At 40.2% G+C, this 21,321-nt stretch overlaps 1 protein-coding gene and 1 pseudogene across 1 annotated transcript; both read right to left on the bottom strand.

The window, feature by feature from the left end:
* On the bottom strand, positions 2,187-11,161 carry LOC109821211 (annotated as a pseudogene).
* LOC109822517 (probable 2-oxoglutarate-dependent dioxygenase At5g05600) lies at positions 12,194-19,635 on the bottom strand. The gene is made up of 4 exons (XM_020388735.1): positions 19,351-19,635; positions 14,036-14,292; positions 13,416-13,743; positions 12,194-12,615 (listed from the first exon to the last, which is right to left on the bottom strand). Exons 1-4 carry the CDS (start codon positions 19,573-19,575, stop codon positions 12,373-12,375), a joined length of 1,053 nt encoding a protein of 350 aa, XP_020244324.1. The 5' UTR covers positions 19,576-19,635; the 3' UTR covers positions 12,194-12,372.

The raw sequence follows: 21,321 nt of genomic DNA, 5'->3' as shown, positions 1-21,321 counted from the left end.
CGTTGAAAACCGGTTGTGATAGTAGAGATTCTCCTTGAGAGTGAGGAGCGGAGATGTAGGTCGAGGGTGACCGAACTCCGTGATCATATTATGTGTTTGTGTTTGACTTGGCGTATTATTCTTGTGCTCATTGCTTATTATATTTCTATATCGCCATTGTCTCATAGTTTATATCACTCTTTTGTTTATTTGTTATCATTGCATATATCCCATTGTATATCATAATTGCTATGATATTGTTAATAAGTTTTAATTTGGCATTAATATCTAATTAGATTATCATATACCCTATTCACCCCCACCCCCTCTAGGGTAATTTCATTTAGTATCAGAGCTTGGTGTTCTTGATTTATGGCTTAACGCCTAGAGTCAAATATCCAAGCTATTATATCTTCTAATCTAGTTTTGAGATTATTTTCATATTGTTTGCATATATATACCATGTCTTAACGCTTAGGTTATGCTATTAATATTGCTCTAAGAATTGATAATTTTCCTTATGCACAATGGTGTGTAAGATTTAAACTTTTTGTTAGATCTAGATATTTTTATTTGTGAGAAATAATTGATTGTGCTTATATTGTACCCACTTTGGAGAAATCCAAGTGGAGTAAAAATAATAAAAGAATATTTACAATGAATAAGCTTTTGTTAGAATTTTTGCATAATGCATTTGACTCTACTATTTCTAACAAGCTTGCTCATTCTGATAGTGCTTACAAATTATAGAAATTTATAGAAGCACATCAAGAAAACTTAGAGAAGATCTGATAAGCCTTGGCGGATTCCACTTCAAGTACAAGTGGAGCATCATCATGCACACGGCCACTAGGCGATAGCCCTAGTGAGGTATGCGAGTCCGATTCCGAAAGTGAAATGTCTATTCATAAACTCGCTTGTGCATATGAGAGATTAATATGTATCTATAGGCGTCAAAAATTATTTATAGATTCCCGCACACAGCTCTAGACAAAGAGAAGATGAAGAACGTTGATATCCGAGTCAAAGAAGATCATCTGATGTCAAAGGGAAGCAAAGGAACACGTAAAACAACGGAACAACGAAGCAACAAAGCGTGCAAATCGACAAAACGGTGAACGAGAAACAACCAATGTGTCTTGAAACCCAAGACAGACATTTGTGTCTCGGGACCGAGACACACATTTGTGTCTCGGGGCTGAGACACAAAAGTGTGTCTCGGGGCCAAGACATAAAAGTCTGTCTCGCACAGGCAGATTCCCCCAAACCGTGTTTTTGATAAAATCTCAGGATTCGTTCTATCCAGTGCCTCCCTAACTGCTTTAGGAACATCCCTAAATGCTGGAAAGTCGTTTCTAATTGAAGATAAGATCAAATCACGAATTCTTATCCGAAAACACAGCTTCCGAAGCCTATAAATACACCCCTAGTGCCCCTATGCACGGGTGATCTGGAATTTTGGACTTGGAGGCAATTTGTTGACCTTGTGAGAGGAGGGCCATGAATTTCAGATCTAAAGGTGAGATTTTGACAAATTTTTCAGCATAAAGAGGGGGTTTTCGAGAGATCTGCAGCTTTTCCATCTTCCCTTGGGATCAAACGTCGTTTTGATCTCAATAAGAGTATTTATCTCATATTATTGAGATATTTACTTCTATTCTTGTGTCTAAAATGAAACAAGAATAGCGAGCCTTCATTACGATCAACATGGATCTGATACTCGGCGGTCCACGAATCAAAGCATCCTTGGAACATGCAAAGATCTCACACAAGCAGCGATCAATAAACGATCATGCGTGTGTTTCTAGGAGATCCCACTGTTTGTTTTCATTGTGTAAGAAAGTCTTATAAAAAGACTAACTTTCTTTTTTTTTAATCTGTAATTGATAAACAATTATAATTGATACAGCAATAAAATCGATTTTCGATGCAAACAGTGTCCTCAAAGCTTATAGTTGGGACATGGATCCCAAGGTAGTACTGGACAATCTTGCATAAGATGACCTTCAAGCTTGCAGTTACGACAAACTCTAGGAGAAAGTTCAGAAGAGGAAGGCACGTCTCCTTACAAGTAAACTTCACAACAACATTTGTAAGTTACAAAAGTGGTGATCTGTGACGAATATGAGCCCTCAACGACTCAAGTCAAGGTGCAACTGCATCACAAAATGATATAGATGCTGACGATCACGCTGGGCCTCAAATTCTCAAGCAAAATCAAATAATGATACAAGGACATTCTCCTCCAGCAGGTTGAGTTCTTCCAAATAGTTAGAAATAAGAGTATAGAAGTTCTTGTTTCCCAAAATAAAGAACAAAGCATAAGGAAGACTTGGAACTTTCACCCATTTTCCATCTTTGAGAACTTGAAGTCCCTCTACCTCTTTATCAGGCAACAGAAGGGTCATCGCTGCACCATCAGAGTTAGGCCTGATTCCATACATGAGATCAGGCCTCGAGCAACTCGGATAACAGTTCAATCTTGCAATCATTTCATCTCTTTTATCAAATAGGTTCGTGAAATGGTTTTCCTCCAATTTCAGTATTTTTGACAATGTGACAAGAAGAATATCCAATTATGTTCCTTGTTTTCATGGTACACTCATGCAACAATTCCCTACAATTAACAACATTATTAATTTGAATATTAATTAGTATGTTTTGATACCATGACGTGAATGATATTTCAATTCAAAGGAAAATTGAAATATTGGAATTTTCAATATTATTTGAAAATAATAAATGTGTACAGAATTATGTGCAATAACAAAAAATTGCAAAAAGTGTACAAAACTGCAAAAGACTGCAGAGTAAACTGTAGAAAATTGTAGACACCTCAAAAGATACTGCAGAAATCCATCTCTCTGAAGATTTATAAAGACGAGAGAAACCATGAACGTTAAGACAGAAAAAAGGAAGCAATCTCCTTGAAATCTTTCTCCCACTATTTATGTGTTAATGAAATTTCGGAATGATTTTCTGCCGGACAACGAGTAATTACTATAGTGCACCCTGGAACTAAATTATTTTGTAAGACAAATAAATGAGTGTCAACCCTTGCAGATATTGGATTGCGGACACTATCTTAAGAGGCAGAGGAAATTCAGTCTCTTGATTCTAGTGTTAAAAATATTACATCCCGGGTCTACCATAAACAACCGAGACTCCAAGAATAATGCCTAAAAGAGCTTGCGTTCTCCGGCCAATAGTCTAGTTTCCTCTTGTCTTCGGGTTGTACTGAGAGATAGAGGCGTTTATTCCAGTCCATGATTTGGTCTTCAGAGACAACAATGTCAATCCCGTATCCTTCAAAATCACCATCCACGTTGCTATACTTTTGTTTCTCTTCGAGCGGAAGTTTAAAGAACTTTCTTGTCACATCCTGCAACTCGTTTAGAAAGGAGAGGGACGAGTCATGGCCGATGACCTGCAGGCATAGAAAGATATCGGCACCTTTGAAACAAATATGAGAATGTACTCAAAGATGAAATAGATAGTATCATCGCATGAGGGACGATAACATTTGCAGTGATAACAAGATGAATCTGTAGGGATGTTCAGAGAAACTATATAGAATACGATATAGGTGAAATTGGATATATTTATTTTCTATGTGAGAGGAAACAAACTGAAATTTTGAGAATTTGAGTTTGTTACCTGAAAAATGCTCCAATATTCTGTTGTGCACGGCGCCCAAATTGTTGTGCTTCGAGGAACCAAACCAAAACGTCGAGATAGAAGGCTAAACAATCCAAGATAACGGCACAAACACAAACAACCAATTTTTACGTGGTTCGGCAAGTTGCCTACGTCCACGAGGCAAGAAGGGGATGGGTTTTTACTAATAAGGTAAGGTCGCAGAGAAAAGTCATCCACTTGGGCAAGCAACTACCTACTAATGAAGAGGAGCTGAGAAGTCTCGCCACTCGTCCAGGTGCGCGCACTCGGCTATTTACTAAAGCCAGCCAGGTGCTCCACGGCACAGAAGAATCTGCTGACGTTAGCCTCCGAAGAGTCGAATTTACGTTTGTACTTTGCCACCTTATTTTGATGCTTGACCGACTCTTCCTTCAGAGCCTTTAGTTTAGGCACAGTTCCGTCATTCTCTAAATGGGGGATTGAGGGGTAGGAAAGAAGAATACAAACTGAGATTACAAATCACTCAAAACAATCAACTAATCTTACCAACAAATCTCTAATTCTCTACAAATAAAACCCTAACTAATAGCTCAGAAAATACCTCTTTTTTGTGCTCTAAATATCCCCCAATCAATGCTTAATCAAAACCTAATTAAAGCAAAAAAACCCAAAAAAACGTGTCTCTATTTATAACAAAAATACAATCCCAAACAGATTGGGATTCTAACAAACGAATCTGCCACACCCCTGAAAACATGGCAGACACCACACCCCTAAAAACATGCCAGATTCTGTCATACCTAGTTGTGGCAGACATCACACCCTTGTCAATAGGGACAATTCTGCCACCTGGGTGTGGCTAGGGGTGTCCAAAAAGCCCGGAGCCCGGGCCCGGCCCGGTGTCCGGCCCGGTGTGGCTAGGGGTGTCCAAAAAGCCCGGAGCCCGGGCCCGGCCCGGTGTCCGGCCCCGGGTCGCCGTGGGGGAGCCACGTCCGGGCCCGGCCCGGGCCCGGAATAGTGCCCAAAAAATGGGCACTGGGCTTCGAATGGCCGGGTCGGGCCGGGCTGGGCCGGCCCGGCCCGGCCAAAATCTCACAACAAAACTCATCTATTTCTCTCTCTACTACTCTCTTATACAATCTTATACTATCTCATACTAATATACTATCCTATAATCTTTTGTATTTTCTAATACTTCCAACAAATGGCTTCTGGGTCTGATTATGAAGAGCAACATGCAACTCCTACCGATCCAGAGATGAGTCCTCCTACAACAACTCCTCATCCTACCGGTGTTAATCCTGAATCTGGTGGCGACGAATCTACGGCACCAAGAGCTCCAAAAAGGCCGAGGTCTGATGTATGGAATTTTTTTGAGAAGATAGACGTCACCAAGGATGAACACGGTAGGATCATCTCTCAGAATGCGAAATGTGCGTTGTGCGGCCAGATATTCAAAGCTCATCATAAGAGCGGCACCAACCATCTCAAACGGCATATTGAAAAACACAACAAAGGCCAAAATCTACAAGGTGATATCCGGCAGTCTATGCTTTCCCAATCATCCTCTTCAGGTACCCTCGGCAGTTGGAATTATGACGCTGCCCGAGCCCGGAAATGCGTAATCAGGTTTATTGTTCTTAAAAACCTTCCTTTTAAATTAGTAGAAGATGATGAATTTGAAGATTTATTTAGAGATGGTTTTTATCCTGCATTTACAAAATTTTCTCGTCAAACCTGTCAACGTGATATTTTAAAATATTATGTTGAGGAACAGGGAAAAATAATTTCTTATTTTAAAAATTTAAACTGCAAATTTTCTTTAACTTCTGATATTTGGTCATCTAGAGTGCAAACTGGTTATTTATGTATAACAGCACACTGGATTGATGAAAGTTGGAAAATGTTTAAAAGAGTTGTTTCTTTTATTGCAATTGAAGAGTCACACACTGGTATTAATGTTGCAAATTTAATTGTTGAAGAACTTATGAAACTAGAAATTGATCAAAGAATATTTACTCTTTCACTAGATAATGCAAGTAATAATAATGTAGCTGTTGATTTTCTGAAAATAACTTTGTCATTGCCATGTCATGGTGAGCTTTTTCATGTTAGATGTATCTGTCATATTTTAAATTTAATTGTTCAAAGTGCATTTTCTGAAATTAAACCCATGATAGAAAAAGTTAGAACAGTTACTAATATGCATAATGCTTCTGAAATGAGAATTAAAAGATGGAAACAATGTTGTAAAAGAAAAAATTATAAGCCTAGACTAATTCCAAAAGATGTTGACCATAGGTGGAATTCCACCTATGCAATGTTATCTGTAGCAATAGAATATAAAGAAATTATAAATGATTTTATAAATTTTTATGCTTCTAGTTCTAGCTCTGGTAGTGCTTATGGAATAACTGAAGATGAATGGACAGTTATATGTAAATTAAATGAGATGTTACAAGTTTTTTATGATGCTACTATGTTATTATCTGGTTGTTATTATCCAACTATTACTTTAGCTGCTTTACAAATTTTAAATATTCAAAAAAATTTTACAAAATATCGTATGGATGATATTTTTGGAAGTATAATTTTTGAAATGGAGAGTAAATTTAATAAGTATTTTAGGCCTATTCCTCATATTTTTGGTATTGGTGTTCTTATTGATCCATGCTTGAAGGAAATTGGCCTTCGAAGTTTGTTACAATCATTGTATGGTGGACAGATTATAGACTTAGATGATGGATCCACCCTTACTGCTACTACTCATTATTTAGCTATTAGAAATTATTTTCAAACCTTATATGATGAGTATGCAGCTAGATATGGTGTAGCTACACAACAGTCTTCAGCTTCGGCACCTTCAGCTTCGAGCACAGGTCGAGGTAAAAGTGTAAGTTTTGATAGGTATGCAATGGTAGCTGAACTAACTGGTGGATCTGGAACTTCATCAGGATTAGATGTTTCTGAAATAGATGAATATTTTTCTGCTTCTTTAGTTAGATGTCAAGGAAATGCTTTAGATATTTTGCAATGGTGGAAAGTATATGGATCAGTTTCATATCCTATACTTTCCACCATGGTTCGTGACTTACTATCAGTGCAGGTTTCGACTGTAGCCTCGGAATCCGCTTTCAGCACAGCAGGACGTTTGATCGACGACCACAGGACATGCTTAGATCCGTATACTGTACAAGCGGTGATGTGCTTACAGGATTGGTGGAGATACGAGAAGCGAACACAAGGCATCGAACGGATTGCTATGATTGAAGATAAATTTGAAGAGTTGGGACTAGCAGATAGATATAATGATTAGATAATATTCATAAAATTGTAATTTTTATTTCTTAGCTTTAAATTTGAATTAAATTATTTCGAAAAAAGTTGCAAATGATAGTGATATGGGTGAGTAGGTGCCAACCTAGTTGGGATGTACTCATCTATTGTGATGCGACGAATTTCGAAATAAATTTATACTTGTAAAGGATTTACCGATTATTAATAAAGAAGTTATTTTTATCATTTTTTGTACTTGTAATTTATGTCATTTCATTTCAAGTTATTAATTAAATTTATGACATTTTTTATAATAATTTATGATTTATGGTTTTGTTAAAATTTTAAAAAAATAAAAAAAAACAAAAAAAAATTCTTAAAAAAAAAATCAAACCGGGCCGGCCCGGTGTCCGGCCCGCTCAGGCCCGGGCCCGGCCCGGACCACCCCGGGCCCGGGTCCGGGCTTGGGTTTTGCCCGGCCCGGGCCCGGTTTCCCGGGCCGGGCCGGGCCGGGCCGGATGAACAGCCCTAGGTGTGGCAGACACCACACCAGGGTGTGGTAGAGCCTGTCTTGCTTATTTTTCATGTTTTTCTAAAATTCCTTCGTCGTTTTTATAATTCTCCAACTCGACGAAGTTTTTCCAAAACTGAGCCCCGCACCAACCAAATCAAACATCTCACTTGTTGCTAGTACGAAGTGGAATAAAACCACGACAATGGACTTAATCCACAACAAGTCGAGAACCCAAACGGGAATGCGAACAAACTCCAAATGTCGGTATCAACTCATCAAACCGGTCGCATCATAAATGGCTGCCTACGTATCCTCTTGCCTAAGGAATCAAGCCTTCATGTAGTTCACCCAACGGCCTCCAAAGGCCCTCAATCAACTAGAAGAGTTCGTAACCCTTCTCTAACATCATCAACAAATCTACGGCTGATAGCTCTCCAAATGGCCCCAAAGTGAAACAATCTAAACACCTCCACTTGAGGTGAACCAACGGCCATAACCAAATGTGAACTATGTCCACCAGCTGCACTCGAATCCAAAACCAACTCATCATCTGCATCTAAATCTAAATGATCCCCAAATTATGTCACCTCAGCTGAAATCCCAAACGATGCAGTATCATCTGGAGTATGTGGAGTAATCTCCACCAAACGTGGAGTAACATCACTCTTCACCCGCTGCGATATCCCAACGATCTGATCAACACTCTTCACCTGTTGAGAGTCGAATGTGATATACATGCTCAGAACAAAATCAGAGTTTCCTAACTGATAACCAAATGAGCCTTTAAATCCTAAATGTGTAATCGGATCAAATCTCACATCCTCGATGTGACCAAATGCTGGGCAATCAAACATCCGACACAACCCAAAATCTGAAGTAGCTCCACCAGATTCAAAATCTTCATACACAGCAGTCGGCAACCCATGAACAAGATGACCCAAATATGTCGAAGCCCGAACACCAAAACAAATGCTCGACATCAAACGCCGATCCTCCTCCTGAAAGGAACGACCAATCAAAAATATCATCTTATCTCGTTACCCTAATTTTTCCTCTCTAATAAATTGTCTCCAACTGTTATGAGCTCGGTACAAACGCAATAAAGGACCCCTACCAAAACCAAAATGACGGGTTATCTTTCTGCTAATACACTTCCTCCACATGTTGTTGACTTCTAGGACTTCAAACCAACAGGACTTGGTTGCAACCCACCAATGCCTAGAATAATCACCAACTACGGAAACTAAATATCGATTACCTCCCAATGATGCCTCCTTGGAAGGCCCCCAAATACCTGAATGAACACCACCTAAAAGACCCCTTGGTCGATGGATAGAAGTATCAAACTCCACCTTAGTCTTCTTTCTCATACCAATGTGCTCACAGGACTTCAATCTGCAGGTGGAAACACTCATCAACAAACCATGCATGGCACAACCAATCAAATACCTCAATCTCAACAAATGCCACAGTCTAGCCAAATCTAAAGAAATCGTCAGTTCTTTACCAATCATCGTGCTTCCAATCAAATAATACAAATTTTTCCTCTTGACGCCCTTCATCACAATAATTAATCCAAATGTGACATTCAAACATGCATCCTCTAAGGTCACCCTATACCCTGCTGCCTCTAAAACTCCAAGCGAAATAATGTTCTTCTTCAACTGGGGAACTAACCTCACTTCATCCAACTCCCGAATCACCCCGTCACACATTCTAATCCGAATGGTACTAATACCACCAATAGGATATTCATGATCATACCCATGAGCATAACATCCCCTCTTTCCAACTCCTGAAAGCTGGAGAACCAATCCCTCCTAGGACAAATGTGGTATGAAGCACCCGAATCCAACATCCACTCTGTAGAGTCGGCGATACAAACTGACGGTAGTACAGATAACGAGTAGTCTAAAGAATCCGAATCTGAATTATCGCTACTAGCATTGGCAACATTCACCTCTAAAGCTTGAGTAGCTTTCTCTTTATTCTTCCCGGCTTGATCTATCAACTTTGGGCATTCGGCTTTTCAATGTTCATCTTCTTTACAAAAGGTACACTGATTCCTACAAACTCCAGGATGTGCCCCTCTAAACTGCAACCTCCTATTCGGTTTGGACTTTTTGCTCTTGTTACCAATGTCTCTGCTACCGGCTCAACTGAAGTCTCTTTATCCTTCTTTCAAAGCTGATAATTTACAAGTGCAGCGGTGACCTCACTATACGAGAGAGATGGTTTCCCATTAATAAGAGTAAGAACGAATGTCTCATATTCCTTGTCAGGCAAGAAACTTAACAACAACAACGCCTTGTCCTCATCTTCAATCATCACATCTACATTCGCCAAATCCGTAAGAAGCTTCGTGTAGTGGTTCATGTGATCACCAATGGAGGTTCCTTTCTTCAATGGAAGTAGTAAAACCTCCTTTTCAAATGCAAGCGATTCTCCATACTCTTGGTCAAATACTTTCTCTCAAGGATCTCCCAAATCTTCTTAGCCGAAGTCTCATTGATCACATCATATTTCAAATCTTGAGTCAAACAAGATCTAATCACACCACACGCCATTCTATTCATCTTCTCCCAAATCTTTTCCTTTATGTCGTCCCGTTTCCCATCCAACTCTAATGTATCCTCTAAATTTTGCGCGTTATGCGAATCCAAGAATTCGCATCGCCAAAGTCCAAAATTGTTAGTGCCATTAAATTTCTCCACGTCTATCTTCATAGAGTGGATATTCAAACTTTAGACGGTCTTCACGCTGGAAGTATCATTCATAACTCATTCTTTCTCGGCCATCTATCTCAAACCACCAACAACCTAATGCGGAACAAACAAAAAATAGATCCAAACTAAAAAAAAGAGATTTTTACCTTCAAATTTAAATCCTAACAAGAGCCTCCGAAAGATCTCACCCCCACACGACGGTAGACAAGATCACAAATAGTAAAAATCTCACATTTATCACCAACTGAAGCTCTAGACGAACTTCCAAAGCGATCTACTCCTCCAAATAGCCTAAGCGTAGCCCGAGCTCTGATACCACTTGTTGTGCGCGGCGGGCAAATTGTTGTGGTTCGAGGAACCAAACCAAAATGTCGAGATAGAAGGTTAAACAATCCAAGATAACGACACAAACACAAACAACCAATTTTTACATGGTCGGCAAGTTGCCTATGTCCACGGGGCAAGAAGGGGATGAGTTTTTACTAATAGAAAAGAAGAGTACAAACTGAGATTATAAATCACTCAAAACAATCAACTAATCTCACCAACAAATCTCTAATTCTCTCCAAATAAAACCCTAACTAATAGCTCAAAAAATACCTCTTTTATGTGCTCCAAATATCCCCCAATCGATGCTTAATCAAAGCTTAATCAAAGCTAAAGAAACCCTAAAAGTGTCTCTATTTATAATAAAAACACAATCCCAAACAAATTGGGATTCTAAAAAATGAGTCTGCCACACCCGGGGGTGGTAGACACCATACCCCTGAAAACATGACAGATTTTGTCACACCTGGGTGTGGCAGACACCACACCCCTGTCAACTGGGACAGATTATGCCACTTGGGTGTAGCAGACACCACACCAGGGTATGGTGGAGCCTGTCTTGCTTATTTTTTACGTTTTTCTCAAATTCCTTCGCCGTTTTCACAGATTCAGCAACATATCTGAGCTTCTCAACCTCAACATCTTTCCAGTCACATTGAACCAGTCCGCGGATATCAATCATCAGAATATTGGATGCCATAGGAGGATCTCAGTTCGGACGGTCTTCCTCACGACATACGTTCAACTGGGCACTCTCTCCACTTCCTCACCCTGCTTCAGCTCAAGCATCTTCACCTCCTCCTCTCCAAACTTCTTCAGTTGAAATCCAATTACTGGATGTATATTCTCTCAATAAGGTTGAAAGTCAAGGAATCCATAGAGCAAATGGGTTGATGACGCAAATACAATATAGTCCTTGGAGCAGTTGAGTTGTCAAAGAACATGCGTTAGTGGAGCAATGTCTTATTACTACTGCAGTATCTTAGCCTTTCGGCACTTGGCATATGGCCTATTACGTATGTGTCCCGTTGCCTATCTCCTTGAGAAGTCAAAACCCATATCTGGAACTTAATTTGTGTCGTTCAGAAAATGCAAAATGATTGTTCACAACATTTTTATATAATCAAAAGATAAATAGACTTTTGCAACTTAATTACACATTGACATGGACTGATACAGTGAAGTGCTGATTCGATGCTACCTTCTCCGACTGAGAATTTACAATAGAAATCTTCAATATAACTTACTGATCCTTCGAATTTCCCTATTGGGTAGACTTCACAACCCCCCCTCCCCCCCCACCCCTTGAAGTTTGGGGGTTTAAACCCCCTGGACTTTTTCCCCACTAGATCCCATGAACTTTGTCTAACAGAACCCCTTAAACTTTCAATTTTCTATAACGGATCCCCCTAACGGTGTTAATGGCTNAGGCCATTATTTTGATTGTCTAGGAAAATAAGTGTTTTTTCATAGATTAACATAGTTGTGTGTCTGTGGGAAATTTTGAAAGTTTAAGGGGTTTTGCGAGACAAGCCAAAAATCAAGGGAGTTCGGTAGGAAAAAAAGAAGTTCAACGGGGTTTCTTGGGAACCTCCGAAAGTTCAGGGGGTCTTTGAAATTTACCCTTTCCTGATTAGATATTTGCCCACACAATAGTACACACTCCTATTGCATATCCTATTGTGATACCCCCGTTAAAAAACTGAAAATTAAATCCCATGTATCCTTCAAATAATTCAAAATGATTGCACACAACTTTGCTATATAATCAATGAAGATAATGCTGATGCAATTTTACGCCTTGACATTAACTGATACAATAAAGCAATGATTGCATACTACCTTCTCAATCCAAGAAGTTTAAACAGGACAATCCTCAATATAATAACTAATTCTTCTGGGTTTTTATGATCAGATCCTTGCCCACTCAATTGTACTAACTCCTTGTGTATATTTTTCAAAGAAGATGTTGAGAAAATCCTTTACCCTCATCTTCTTGTACAAACATGGCCTAGTCTCATCCACCACGCCTTCTGCTGCCTCCAACGTCTTTTCTGGTTCAAGCGAATAAAACATTGCCACAGATATCCTGTCCTTCTCAGAGTTAGCCGTCACCCTGTGCACAGGGCTCTTGAAAATCCCATTGCTCATTATCTGCAACATTTAATCGATGATGTCTGAATTAGGAAATCAGAACTTTAATAGAAATTACATACATTCACAGTGTAGCATCCCACTGACTCAAAATTTACTCCCACATCGGTGGGATTATAGAAAAATAAGTGGTTTATATAGTGAAGCTAAAGACTCAAGTGTAACATCGACTAGTCGATTTTGGCAGTGGTTTGAGCCAAATAGCACGTTACACTCGGTGGGTCCCACGGCTTGCACACGCCAACGGGCCCGCGGGCCCGGGACGTGACAAATGGTATCAGAGCAGTTGCTAGCCGGAAGTGCGGAGCTAAATACTATGCGGGGCGGCCCAGGGCATGACACACAGAAAAAGAGAGAGAACAAATATAACCAAGAGTCAACGGCTGTGAAGTATCCCAAATATTTCGCCATTTTTCAGATAAATGCCCTGAGATATATTCATTAGAGGACATTAATGGTATATTGGGACGATTGTTTTCATTTAAGGTAAAAAACGTCTAAATGTCAATGTGTATTTCACTGAGTGATATCTTAACGGATTTTTGATGGAAAGACGTTATCAGAAGGTATCAATCTTTAAAGTGTGACAAAGCTTGACGTATTTATTCATAAACAAAACTTCATAACACCTATCCAAGAAGAAATTTTAAGATATTCAAACGGCATGTAATCATATAAATAACTATAAAAGCCTCTTAATTCATAATGTGACTCAGATGTTTTCACTTGGTTCCTCAATTCATATTATCACTTCTAAATCAAAATTCCTGAAACCTATGAAAACTAACAGGAAATGTTACCTGTATCTGATTTCCCAAATTAATGAGCAGGGCATGAGGAATGATCGGGACCTTGAACCAGTCACCGTCTCTGAGCACTTGAAGGCCCTCCACCTCTTTGTCAGGCAATAAAATGGTGATCAAAGAACCATCAGAATGTGGATTGATTCCCAAGACAAGATCAGGCCTTGAACACCGTGGATAGTAGTTGAATCTTGCACGTACTTCAGCTGTGTCACCTAATTGGTTAACGAAGTAATTTTTTTCCAGTTTCAGCAGCTTTGCCAAGGCCAAAAGAACAAGTTCAGCAACTTTCCTTGTCTGTATGGTATATTCATGCAATATTTCCCTGTAATATGTTCAGAAGGAAAATGATATGAACTATGTACCAATTCAGTAACATGAACAACTGATAGTCCTCCAGCATTAGAGAGGCCTAGCTTAACTTTATTGATAGAATTGGGAAGGGGAAAAAACATTATGGTTGTTATAAAGATATGACCTAAGTCAAAGGGAGGTGCATGTTTTTATTTTAGAAAGATACTGTGGTTGATGACGATCAAGGTCTTATTTAACTTATGTTACTCATTACCTATAAGATGAATGTAATTCTCTATCGATAATAGCAGTAAATAGAATACCTGAAAGAGCAAGGATTTTCTGGCCAAAGATCTAGTCTCCTCTTCTCTTCAGGTTGCACCGAGAGATAAAGCCGGTCATTCCAATCAATTATCTGGTCTTTTCTTGCAACACCATAGTTCCCATATCCTTCAGGTTCCAACTTCTCACCCTTTAAGTTGCTAGATTTCTGTTTAACGTCCATTGGAAGTTGAAAGAATTTTCTCACAACATCCCTCACCTCATCTAGAAAAGAGGGTGACAAGTCATAGCCAATAACCTGAGCATATAAATTAACTTCGAGTCTCAAAACTCAAAAGAAAATGAAAAAAAAAATGACAAATTTAGACTGGTCTGTGTAAAGAAGATCATATGGTATAATAAAGCATCAATAGCTTAAGAATAGATTATAGCATGAGTTGGTATTATTATGGGAGTCAAATGGTAGATGAACTCTGATTAGGAACTCCATTAGCAAATTTCTTTATTTCACACAAAAGAGAAAGTAAACAAATAAGAGACTTCAATGTCAGTTGTGCTTTTCTTATAATATATATTTTGCGATATGTTTACAGGTGGAGCCATGACAAAGGTTCTTCTATACTTACGACCAAAAGATTATGCACAGCCTTTCTCTTGGTTCCAGGTACAAGATTAACCATAGTGAAAGCCTCAGTTTCTACATTAATCTCCAGAGTTAAACTCTTAATCTCTTTATCGTTTTTAGGCATCAAGATCTCTCACTTTACTACATCCTTTTGTTGTGCCATGAGAAACCAAACCAATCGCCGAGAAAAAGATAAACCACAACCAAAATCAATAGCACAAACAATCAAACACCAGTTTTACGTGGTTCGGCAAGATGCCTACGTCCACGGGGCAAGGAGGGGGGAGTTTTCACTATTAGAAATCAAGAGGAACAAACTAGGGTTAAAATCTCTCACCAAAACCCTCAACAACTCACTCTTAATCTCTCCAATTGCTCCAACAATAGAAGCCCAAGAACTCATCCTCAATGGCTGCTAAAACCCATTGCTTACAAACCCTAAAACTAAGTTTGGGTATTTATAGAAAACCCAAACGAAACGGGTATGGAAAACAGACCCAGCCCAAAACCGCTTCGGCGGGCGACCGGCACGGTCGACCGCGATCCATCGCGGTCGACCGGCGCGGTCGACCGCCCTCCATCCAGCCGCCATCCAAAAAATCCAGAGAGTTCGGCGGGCGACCGCCACTGATCCAAACGCCCAGTAGCTCTGTGCACGGGAGTGCGAACACTCAACCCCAAACCAACTGTGTCTACTCACCAAACAACTGAGCCTACACCGACTACACCAAATGCCTCACTTGCTGAGACCCAAATGGGAGTGCAAACACTCACCCCAAATGTCGATGTCGCTCACCAAATCGGCTGCATCAGAAAACTGACTGCCTACGTATCCTCTCCAAGGAATCAAGCCTTCACGTAGTTCACCATTGGCCTCCAAAGGCCCTCAATCCATCTTGTGGCTGATAGCATCATCAACGACCCCAAACTGAAGCGATCCGAACACCTCCACCTGAGGTGAAACAATGGCCGTATCCAAAACGTATCCACCAGCTGCATCCAAATCAACCACCTCATCATCTGCACCCATAAATAAATGACTCTCACGCTGTGCCACCTCAGCTGGAATCCCAAATAATGCAGAATGACCTGGAGTATGTGGGGAAATTCCCACCCAATGTGGAGTAGCATCAACCTCCACCTGCTGCGATATCCCTCTGACCTGATCAATACTCTCCACCTGCCGAGAGTCCAAAGTGACAAACCTGCTCAGACCAAACTCAGAAGCTCCCCACTGATAGCCGAACAAGCCTCTGAATCCCAAATGCGCAATCGGATCCAATCTCATATCCACGATGTGACTAAGTGCTGGGTAGCCAAATATCCGACGCCAACCAAAAACTGAAGCAGCTCCACCAGATCTAACAACTCTATACGCAGCAGTCAGCAACCTCATAAGATGATCCAAACCTGTCAAAGCCTGAATACCAGATCCGCTGCTTGACAACCAATACCGATCCTCCTCCAGAAAATAACGGCTCACTAAATCCGCCATCTCATCACGTCGCCCCACTGTCTCCTCTCCTCTGAAGTGTCTCTAACTGCCATGAGCTCGGCACCAATGCAAGAAAGGACTCCTACTAGAACAAGTACGACTGGTAACCTTTCTGCCCATACACCTCCTCCAACTATTGCGGACTACTAGGGCTTTATACCAACGGGACTTGGTTGCAACCCAAATATGCCTAGTACAATTCCCAACATAGGAAACAAAATAATGATTACCTCCCACTGATGCATACATGGAAGGCCCCCCAATGCCTGATTGAACACCTCCAATAAGACCCCTCGATCGGTGGATAGAAGTGCTGAACTCCACCTCGGTCTCCTCGCTCATCCCAGTATGCTCACAGGACTTCAATCTGCAGGTCATAGCACTCCTCAACAATCTGTGCACGGCATAACCAATAAGATATCCCAGCACCAAACAATACCACAGTCTAACCATAGAAGTAGTCAGCGCCCTATCAACTACCGTGCTCCCAAGCAGATAATACAAGTTACTCCGCCTGACTCCCTTCATCACAATCATGGACCCCGATGTGACCTTCAAGCGAGAATCCGCCAAAGTCACCCTATAGCCTGCTACCTCCAATACCCCAAGTGAAATGATGTTCTTCCTTAGTTGAGGAACAAATCTCACATCAGCCAACTCCCGGATCATCCCGTCACTCATCCAAATCTGAACGGTACCAAAACCACCAATAGGGCATCTGTGATCATTACCCATGAGAACAGCATCCCCTCTTTCCAACTCCTGAAAGCTGGAGAACCAATCCCTTCTAGGACATATGTGGTAAGTAGTACCAGAATCTAACATCCACTCGGTGGAGTCGGCAACATCAACTGACGGAAGAGTTGGGCACGAATAGCCCAAAGAATCTGAATCTGAAACATCGCCACTAGCCTTGGCAACATTTACCTCTGAAGCTTGAATAGCTTTTCCTTTATTCTTCACGGCTTGCAATTTTGGGCATTCGGCTTTTCAATGTCCATCCTCTCTACAAAAGGCACACTGATTCCTACCAACTGCAGGATGCCCCCCTCTAGACTGCGATCTTCTCCCATGGTTTGGACTTTTAGCTCTTGTAACCAATGCTCCCGCAACCGGCTCAATGGAAGTCTCCTTGTCCTTCTTTCGAAGTTGATAGTTCACAAGGGCTGCGGTGACCTCATTATACGAAAGAGGTGCCTTCCCATTAATAAGAGTGAAGACGAAGGTCTCATATTCCTCGTCGGGCAAGGAACTCAATAACAACAATGCTTTATCCTCATCTTCAACAATAACATCTACGTTCGTCAAATCTGCAAGTAGCTTCGTGTAGTGGTTCATGTGATCACTAATGGATGTCCCCTTCTTCAATTGGAAGCGATAAAGCCTCCTCTTCAAATGCAAACGATTTTCTACGCTCTTCGTCAAATATTTGCCCTCTAGGACCTCCCAAATCTTCTTTGCCGAAGTTTCATTCATCACATCATATTTAAGGTCTTGGGTAAGGCAAGACCTAATCACACCACACGCCGTTCTATTCATTTTATTCCAAACCTTTTCATCAACGTCGGCCGGTTTCCCGTCCAACTCCAATGTATCTTCCAAATTTTGCGCATTTAGCGCATCCATGACTTCACATCGCCAAAGTCCAAAATTATTTGTGCCGTTGAACTTTTTCACATCTATTTTCATAGAATGCATATTCAAACTTTGGACGGCCTTCACACTAGAAGAACCCTTCCCACTTTTATCTTTTCCGGCCATAATCTCAAAGCACCCAAATAAACAATTGCGGAACAAATAGGAAATAGATCCAACTTAAAAAAGATAAAAACTTTACCACAAAGATCCCACATTTATCACCAATCGAAGCTCTAGAAGAACTTCCCAACTGATCTACACCTTTAAAAAAAGCCCAAGCGTTGCCCGGAGCTCTGATACCACTTGTTGTGCCTTGAGAAACCAAACCAATCGCCGAGAAAAAGATAAACCACAACCAAAATCAATAGCACAAACAATCAAACACCAGTTTTACGTGGTTCGGCAAGATGCCTACATCCACGGGGCAAGGAGGGGGGAGTTTTCACTATTAGAAATCAAGAGGAACAAACTAGGGTTACAATCTCTCACCAAAACCCTCAACAACTCACTCTTAATCTCTCCAATTGCTCCAACAATAGAAGCCCAAGAACTCACCCTCAATGGCTGCTAAAACCCCTTGCTTACAAACCCTAAAACCAAGTTTGGGTATTTATAGAAAACTCAAACGAAACAAGTCTGGAAAACAGACCCAGCCCAAAACCGCTTCGACGGTCGACCGGCACGGTCGACCGCGATCCATCGCGGTCGACCGGCGCGGTCGACCGCCCTCCATCCAGCCGCCATCCAAAAAATTCGACCGGGCGTAGCTTCTGTGCACGAATGCGGTCGACCGCACCGGTCGACCGCCAACCTGTCTGCTGCTCAGTAAGCCTGTTCCTGCCATATCTACACCTTTTTCTCTGTTTTAATCCCAACAACACAACAATAACATTTTTAAGCTTCTTCTTTTCGCAATGTAAGCTACCTGCATAACAAAGATGAAACCCTACTAGATATGATCAATCCGCATTTGCAATCTCATACTGGGTTGAAATGCAAAACTAGTCACATAATGGAATTGCTTTGCCAATTATCTTATATGTCGGTTGATACTCGTATCCAATCCATGTTCAAATCTGTTTTTGCCAACATGGACAATAAGTTTGATATCTGGATGATACCCGGCCGCATCAGTATAAAGGGAGCTAGAAAGTATATGTTGTAGAATAATTTGAAGCCAAATTAATTTTATTCATATTCCACACTATTTTATATAGGGAGAAATACAATCAATAGGTTAGGATACATAATCAAGAGGTTGGGTTGTAACAAAATTCAGTTGGATAGTTCATAACAAATTTTGCTTATAAAGAATATTATTGTTGCTAGTTTGTTGGATAGATTGGATTTTGTAACATATATGCATAAATAAGGGTTAATCGTAGATACAACACTGTAGTATGATGACATAGTCACATGTATCATAAACTATTTTACTAGCACTGATATCCCTGGAATCTGAGCCTGAGTTATTTTTCGCTGACAATTATAGGGTAATTTAGGCTTTTATCAGTTAAACTGGGGTATTAAAACAGTTCAAGTTATATAAGTGGCTGTCCGCAATTAAGCCTAAGCATAAACGGATGCATTATGGTTACCTGAAACAAACCCCAAGACTGAACAGCATACTGGAGCCTTTTTGCTTGATCATCCTCACATCCTGTTTCCCTGAGCAGAAGGCTGAGATCAATCACCGGAATATCCAACGCTGACGGAGAAGCACGATCCGGTCTCTGTTTTTCGGGCAGGATGTAGCAACCAGGTAGTGCCTGGCCGCTCTCCGCCAGTTCTTGAACCATCTCCACCACCTCCTCTTTACCCATTTCACCTTTTGATTGTTTATACCACTTATTTCCGTTTGCTGTTCAGTTTAGAAGTAGATTGGGAAGATATTTTAGTCTATATAGTGTCAGGCGCCTACCATCACCGAAAGCAGCCTCATATTTTTTGACAAGAGCACCCACCTTTTGACAAAGGAAAAAGAAAACAAAATGGTGGGGCCCACTGCTACAGTAAAATATTAATATTTTATTGTGCATAGATTTTTCAAAAAACTATAAATAGGGTTCCAAATCCTTAGGGGGGGTTAGTCACCTAGAACTTAAAATTAGAACTGTGATAATCAGTGGGATAAAATTTTAAGGCTAAACCTAGAACAAAATTTTAAGGTGTTAGTCACATAGAACTAAAACTAGAATAAAATTTTACAGTGTTAGTCAAGCAGAACTTTAACAAAACTAGAATTGGGATAATTGTACAAAATTATCCCACTTTTTTTATTTTTCTATAAAAAAATAAGAGTTCTAGTTTCTCAAATTATTCCAAGTTTTAGCTTGGAACTATGTGGTAAAAAACTAGAACTCGTATTTATTTTTTTATTTTTTATTTTTTTTCTTTACTTATTTCCTATTATGGTTATCACCATCATTAGACCATCATCATCATAATAATTGTCAATATCTTATAGTCTAACCAAAAGTTATTTAATAGTAACGAACATTCTTGTAAGCAATTATCAATTAATAATAGTAAGTTTAAAATACATAAATAGTATTTATATCTTCAAAATGCATAAATATATACTTCATGATTATAAAAATTTATCCCACGTTATTTTATCAAAATATCCCGCTTCACAAAATTGTTCCTAGTTATCCCACTAAAATATCCCACTAGCGAAATATTATTCCACTTTAACAATTATCCCATTTTGCATGAAAATGTCCCAATTGACTAACACCCCCTTAAGAAAATCTCATCCCAGAAACAACTTCTTATATAGAAGAGTGTGAGAGAAAAAATAGAGAGAGTTTCTCCTTGAAAAGAGAGAGAGTTTGTAACTCCAGAGTTTTTCTCCTTATAGTGGATTCTTCTATCCTTGCCCGTGGACGTAGGCAATCAAGTGCCGAACCACGTAAATCTGTGTGTCCAACATTTTATCTCTACTTTTGCTCTACTATTGCTGCGACTCTGCTCTATTGGGCCCCGGGTTTGTCCCAACAAGTGGTATCAGAGCCAACTTAGGGTACTTGTATATATCTACTTATCGTATGCTCTGTGGCTGCCACCAAAGGGGGATCCTCCACATCAGAAAATAAGTTAGGTTATCATTTACCCTTTGGAGGTGACGGGTACTATTCACGAGCACGGTACTGTTCACAAATACGGTACTATTCACGGATACGGTTACTGTTCATAAATACAGTACTATTTACGTGAAATAGTAAGAAGTTACTGTTCGTGGTAGAAGCAATGGCGGCGAAGTTCAAGATCGAGAAATTCGACGGGAGTAATTTCTCACTGTGGAAGTTGAAGATAAAGGCTATCTTGAGAAAAGATAATTGCCTGGCGGCCATTGGTGCAAGGCCGGACGACATCACAGATGATAAGAAGTGGAACGAGATGGACGAAAATGCTATTGCAAATCTCCATCTGGCATTAGCAGACGGGGTGCTGTCAAGCATAGAGGAGAAGAAGACAGCAAAGGAGATCTGGGATACTCTAACAAAGCTATATGAGGCGAAATCCATGCACAATAAAATCTTCTTAAAAAGGAGACTTTACACTCT

This window comes from Asparagus officinalis, chromosome 8 (assembly GCF_001876935.1).
Source record: "Asparagus officinalis chromosome 8, Aspof.V1, whole genome shotgun sequence".
Lineage (NCBI taxonomy): Eukaryota > Viridiplantae > Streptophyta > Magnoliopsida > Asparagales > Asparagaceae > Asparagus > Asparagus officinalis.
This window is presented reverse-complemented; position numbering and strand designations above follow the sequence as displayed.

What these genes read in the sequence shown, in the direction of transcription:
- LOC109822517 (XM_020388735.1), bottom strand. Translation starts at nt 19,575, where the DNA reads ATGGGTAAAGAGGAGGTGGTGGAGATGGTTCAAGAACTGGCGGAGAGC. An exon ending in AGTCTTGGGGTTTGTTTCAG is followed by an intron (nt 14,293 to 19,350) that starts GTAACCATAATG and finishes TTATATGCTCAG; the next exon opens with GTTATTGGCTATGACTTGTC. An exon ending in ATTTGGGAAATCAGATACAG is followed by an intron (nt 12,616 to 13,415) that starts GTAACATTTCCT and finishes TAAATGTTGCAG; the next exon opens with ATAATGAGCAATGGGATTTT.